Source organism: Eurypyga helias, unplaced genomic scaffold (genome assembly GCF_000690775.1).
Source record: "Eurypyga helias isolate BGI_N326 unplaced genomic scaffold, ASM69077v1 scaffold40270, whole genome shotgun sequence".
Classification (NCBI taxonomy): domain Eukaryota; kingdom Metazoa; phylum Chordata; class Aves; order Eurypygiformes; family Eurypygidae; genus Eurypyga; species Eurypyga helias.
In genome coordinates, this window is record NW_010227037.1 from 1 (window position 1) to 5679 (window position 5679).

General features: G+C 52.9%; 1 protein-coding gene across 1 annotated transcript; it reads left to right on the forward strand.

Annotated features, from left to right (window-relative positions):
- Positions 1-1161: 1161 nt before the first annotated feature.
- Positions 1162-5503, forward strand: LOC104512240 (calsyntenin-3-like; the record flags this gene model as incomplete). The annotated part of the gene is made up of 6 exons (XM_010155160.1): positions 1162-1279; positions 2409-2604; positions 3287-3495; positions 3800-3949; positions 4586-4771; positions 5234-5503. Coding segments are annotated over exons 1-6 (1087 nt in total), but the record flags the coding sequence as incomplete, so codon positions are not given.
- Positions 5504-5679: the final 176 nt, after the last annotated feature.

Below are 5679 nucleotides of genomic sequence, written 5' to 3' on the forward strand. Positions count from 1 at the left end.
CGGTCTGCAGACGTGCTTGGCCGTAAGGGATACTGCCCCTTTGGAGCCGACGCGTCACGCCGTGCCGGTGTGGTTTCAGAGGATGCTGCGCTGCAGAGGAGGAATTCACTTAATTTGGAAGTAGTGCCCTTGAGGGAAAGGCTCCGTCTCCTTCTCCCCACCCGCTCCGAGCCGTGCAGTGCTCCAAGTTACTGTTTTTCTACTGATTCCACAGACAGAAAGATTTTCCCAAATCTTGTATCTTTATCTTGATTTGTCTTTAAGTATGTGGCATCAAATTTACATGCCAAAAATCTCACCACTGTTATTCTGCTGGGAGGGGTTTTTAATTTGTAATGATTTTTCTTCTCTCTCCATTCCTCTCCCCCCCTACTCCCCTCCCCCTCACCCCTTTATTTCTCCCTTACCCTGCCCCGGAGCCTGTGTGATAAAGATTAATTTGCTATTTCTGGGCCCGTGACATTTTTCAGAGCCTCCCGCTAGCTGCTGCCTCCATGCCAAGCCTGGCTGGGCTCCAGCCAACGGCATTAGCAAGGAGAGGCCAAGGGAATATGGCGCTCGCCATGGAGTGGGGAAGAAAGGAGCACGGGACTCTCAGAGTAGGTTTTCGTATGTGTAGGATGACTGGCTGAAAGCATACCTGGGCACGTGTTAGTAGATCCTGGGCCTCAGTCCAGAGGATGCGAGGCCTAAGTGATAATGCTGCATGCAAGACCTGTCCCCTGGGGACACCCCAAGGGAAGATGTATCCTGAATCCTTTAATTATGGCTCCAGTGAACTGAAGGATTTAGCATTTGGACTCTTGTCTCCAGAATCAGGCTACTTCTGCCTCTTGATTTCATTTTTATTTTTTTTTTAAACCGCTTTCCTGGGCACCCAGATGCCTCCCCACATCCTTCCAATAAGATTGTAGTGAGGAGGCCAGAAGGAACACGTTGTTTCTGACGAGGTCTCCCAAGAGCCACGTAGAGTGGAACTAAAGAATGGTAACTTCTTCCTCCCAGCCTATTTTAGACTTCTTTATTTCCAGAGTGGAAGGTGGGAAGGGGTGGTTGTTACCTGCCGCTGGATGATGTTCTGCTCTTTTCCTACTGAATCTGTCAGTGGTGGCTAATGCATTCCTGTGCTCCCTCCCTTACCCCAAATCCACCTCAGCAAATAAGCACAAACCCTGGATTGAAGCCGAGTATCAGGGCATCGTCATGGAGAACGACAACACAGTGCTGCTCAACCCACCGCTGTTTGCACTGGACAAAGACGCTCCGCTGCGCTATGCAGGTAGGTGGGTAACAGCCCTGGGAGGAGTGGGGGGCAGGGGGAGACCTCTGAAGAGGCAGGGACGGGGTGACATTCATCCCTGTGCTGCATCCTAGCTCTCTCCAGGAAATCATCACCTCCAAACTCCAAACCTTGTTCCGGAAGAGGTCCCCGGTGAGGTCTGGAGGCAGTATGGGCACAGCTTGATTTAGGATGCTGTGAGTCTTTCCCTTAAGGAGAGAGATTTGAGGGTGGAGCCAGCTACTTTTTGACGCAGTTCTGCTATTTCCAAAGATCACATGCACAGCTCTGTGTCTGTGAGCGCTGGAGAAATCTGGTAGGGCACACTTCGCTGGCAGTGCTACATCCCCTCACAGCAAGCACCAATCCCCGAAACTACAGACGAGGTTTTACGAGGGTTGAGCTACTTTTTGACGCAGTTCTGCTATTTCCAAAGATCACATGCACAGCTCTGTGTCTGTGAGCGCTGGAGAAATCTGGTAGGGCACACTTCGCTGGCAGTGCTACATCCCCTCACAGCAAGCACCAATCCCCGAAACTACAGACGAGGTTTTACGAGGGTTGAAAGCTGCTTGCTTAAGCTGTGCCCGCAGCTTCCTCACCCATCCTCCCGCCGCTTTGGGAGGCGAAAAGTGGTCCCTGTGAGCTGAACTTTAGGATTTAGGTGACAGTATCTGCAGTTCCCTGCGGTACTGTGCACATCCTGCGTGGGTGGGTGGATGAGACATCACGGATCTTCACGCTTTGGCTGTCTATCTGCAATATATGGGCTGTATTGCCTCCTGGAGGGATGCAGAGGAGAAATAAGGTGCTCCCTCAGTACCGTGGATGTGGAGAACCAATAAATATAGCCTGAGCCTTGTAACCTCTGATCTGTCTTGATGCCGGTCAAGACTCCTTGCTGTGGGAGTTTAGTCTCTAGTAGAGGGCGATGTACACCAGTAAAGGCTGTGAGAAATGACAGGAGATGCTTCTAGGGAACCGAAAATTGCCCAAAATGAGAGGCGTTAATGAGGGAGAAAGGAGAGTGTAAGTTAGAAAGGAAGCAAATACGGAAGAGGGAAGCGAGGGAGCATAATGTACTCTCCTCAGTCCTTTTCTTTCTCCTCCTTGCCTTTGTGGGTACCAGGTGAAATCTGTGGCTTCAGGATCCATGGGGCAGGGGTACCCTTTGAAGCTGTGATCCTGGACAAAGCTACAGGTGAGGGGCTGATCCGGGCCAAGGAACCAGTGGATTGTGAAGCACATAAGGAGCACACCTTCACCATCCAGGCTTATGACTGTGGAGAGGGACCTGACGGAGCAAATACTAAGAAATCACACAAGTAAGTCCACGCAGCCATTGCTGCGTGTTACAAAATGCGATCTGTCACGGACGCACAAAGGAAAATTGCTGTGGGAACGCTTCCTTTAGCCAGCAGTGGTTTTTTCTGGCCTTGATACTATAACTCAGCATGTTAATAGGACCCAAAGAGAAAGGTTCACTGACCACGTCACGTGAGCGAACGCACTAGAAACGAGGGCTGCTTGACAGTCGTGTCGAAGGGGGGTGTTTCCTGTTGCTGCCTATAAGCAGGAGGTCCAGATTGCGTTATCCTTCCATTTACTCTTTCTCTGAGGTGGGAAACCGTTGTCCAGGCTCCCGCGTGCCAACATGGCTGCGTTGAAACCGAATCTTTCCCTGTCCTTGCTTTGGGTGGCTGGAAATCAGAGCGGTGCACTTTAGAGGCGCGACTTACGCTGAAATTTAGGTGGTGTGTGGCTCCCAGTCAGCTGATCGCTTCTTACTGATGTCTCTCTGACTCAGGGCCACCGTGCACGTCCGAGTAAACGACGTGAATGAGTTCGCTCCCGTCTTCGTGGAAAAGTTGTATCGCGTGGCGGTGACCGAGGGAAAGCGCTGGAAATCAGAGCGGTGCACTTTAGAGGCGCGACTTACGCTGAAATTTAGGTGGTGTGTGGCTCCCAGTCAGCTGATCGCTTCTTACTGATGTCTCTCTGACTCAGGGCCACCGTGCACGTCCGAGTAAACGACGTGAATGAGTTCGCTCCCGTCTTCGTGGAAAAGTTGTATCGCGTGGCGGTGACCGAGGGAAAGCTGTATGACCGCATCCTGCGTGTGGAGGCCATTGATGGAGACTGCTCCCCGCAGTACAGCCAGATCTGCTACTACGAGATCCTGACCCCCAATATTCCCTTTCTGATTGACAATGATGGTAAGAATCCGCTCCAGCCGCGTGCACGTCACTCCCCCTTTCCTGCTTTGCTCCCTCCCTGCCCGTCCCATTTGCCAGCAGAGCTGTGCTGTATGATTTTTCCAGCGCTGCTGATCTCTCTCTCCTGGCCCAGATGCAGCAACTTTATCATGAGATGCTATAGCTCGTTACCGAGTGGCACTGGCCTGGGGGGAGCCAACGCCTTTTTTGGTTGTTTCTTGTAGTTAATCAAAAATACAAGCGATTTCTAGAAGGAACATCTTTGAGGAAAGCGTCTTTCCTCTCTCTTTGTTTTGCGAACCAGGGAACATCGAGAACACGGAGAAGTTGCAGTACAGTGGAGATCATCTCTACAAATTCACCGTGACAGCCTACGACTGCGGAAAGAAGCGGGCTTCTGATGATGCTGAAGTGGAAATCCAGGTGAAACCCACCTGCAAGCCCAGCTGGCAGGGTATGAAACCTCCAAACGCTGTTACGTCTCCCCTTTTCCTCTTCTGCTCAGTCCTACTCGTTGCTGGTGTTCTTATACGCACCCATAAACTTGTATGGCCATGTAGTACCTGGTTCAGCGCTGGCACTAAACCTTCAGTCCCGTCTAAGGGGATGCAGCGGAAATCCAAGTCTGCTGCAAAGCCACTGGAACGCAGTTCTAACATTAGGAAATCATTCCTCGGATTGCTGTCAACTACTTTGTGTTTTATAAGGCTCACAGACTGTAGGTTGGTTTTGGAAGTTGCTCATCTTGAGGATATTTGGCCTCTCCAGAGATGTTGTATGCCTACAGGTTCACCTTAATAGAATTAAGGGGAAATCAGCACAGCTGTATATCTGCTCTGCCTGATAAGAGAGCTGACAATCCAAGGAACGATGCTCCGCTGTTACTAGCCATAGAAGATGAGGATTTGGGCTCTGTTCTTCTAGGAAATCTTCCCTTGCACTGATGCCAGCTGCATAAAGTTGTCTTTTCAACGTGGAAAGGGCCAAAAATATCTCTTTCTGGGCTAGCCCTCACTTGTGTGTGGGCCAGATGTTCTGGCCTTGGGTTCTTGGTAGGAGCTAACCCCTCTCTTTCACTCTTCTTCCTTAGGCTGGAACAAGAGGATTGAGTACACCCCGGGTGCAGGCAGCCTCGCGCTCTTCCCCAGCATTCACCTGGAGACCTGCGACGAGCCCCTGTGGAACATCCAGGCCACGGTGGAGCTGCAGACAAACCACGTGGCCAAGGGCTGCGATCGGGACAACTACTCCGAGAAGTCACTGCGCAAACTCTGTGGTGAATCCATCCTTTCCTGGGCCGAGGGCGTCCGTGGCACAGCACCCTGCCCCTTTCCCCTTCACGGCGGTAGCTCTGTGCCTCTGACGGCAGAGATGCCGGGGGACGCGTTCCTGGCGTCTGCTGCGGTCAGCGGGGCGGGGAGGACGCGTTGCTCGCGGGCTGCGTTGGGGCGGTGGGCACCCTGCCCGTATTTAGAAGGGGCTCCCCGTGCTTTCCTTGCTGGGAAGCCAGAGGTTTCTGTGCATTGCCGCACTGCGCAGAGTCTCTGGGATTTCCCCCGGCACAGATGGAAAAGTCACCGTCCTTCTCCAGGCAGGAGAAGACCTATATGCGACTCCTCCTCTCCCTGTGCTCTGGGATGTTACAACAAGCCATCCAGCACCCCCTCCATCTCTTCTCCTCTTCTCAGGCTCCTTATTTTCCTGTGCTGACATTCCTGCCTCCTTCCCTCCTTGGTAGGTGCTGCCCCAGGAGAGATCGACCTGCTCCCGGTGCCTAGCCCCACGGCCAACTGGACGGCGCGGCTCTCGGTGCACTACAGCCAGGACAGCAGCCTCATCTACTGGTTCAATGGCAGCCAGGTTGCCCACGTCCCTGTGGTGGCGGGGCCAAACGCCCACGAGGGGCTGAGTGACCACTTCACCCTGTCCGTGTGGATGAAGCATGCCGTGGTGCCTGGCAAAGGCAGGCGAGAGGAGGAGACGGTGATCTGCAGTACAGTGCAGAGCGGTGAGACACGTATCCTGGGGGGGTGACGCTTCTGCCCACTTGTGAGAAGGGGTTGTCCTTGCAGGGGGAGATGTCTTGTGTTCCAGAGCGGGAATTGGGCAGGGCTCCCTCCTTAGGGCAGGGGGTCCCTCTTTAGGAACACAGATTCTTCAGATACCATCCAGAGGGACCTGGAC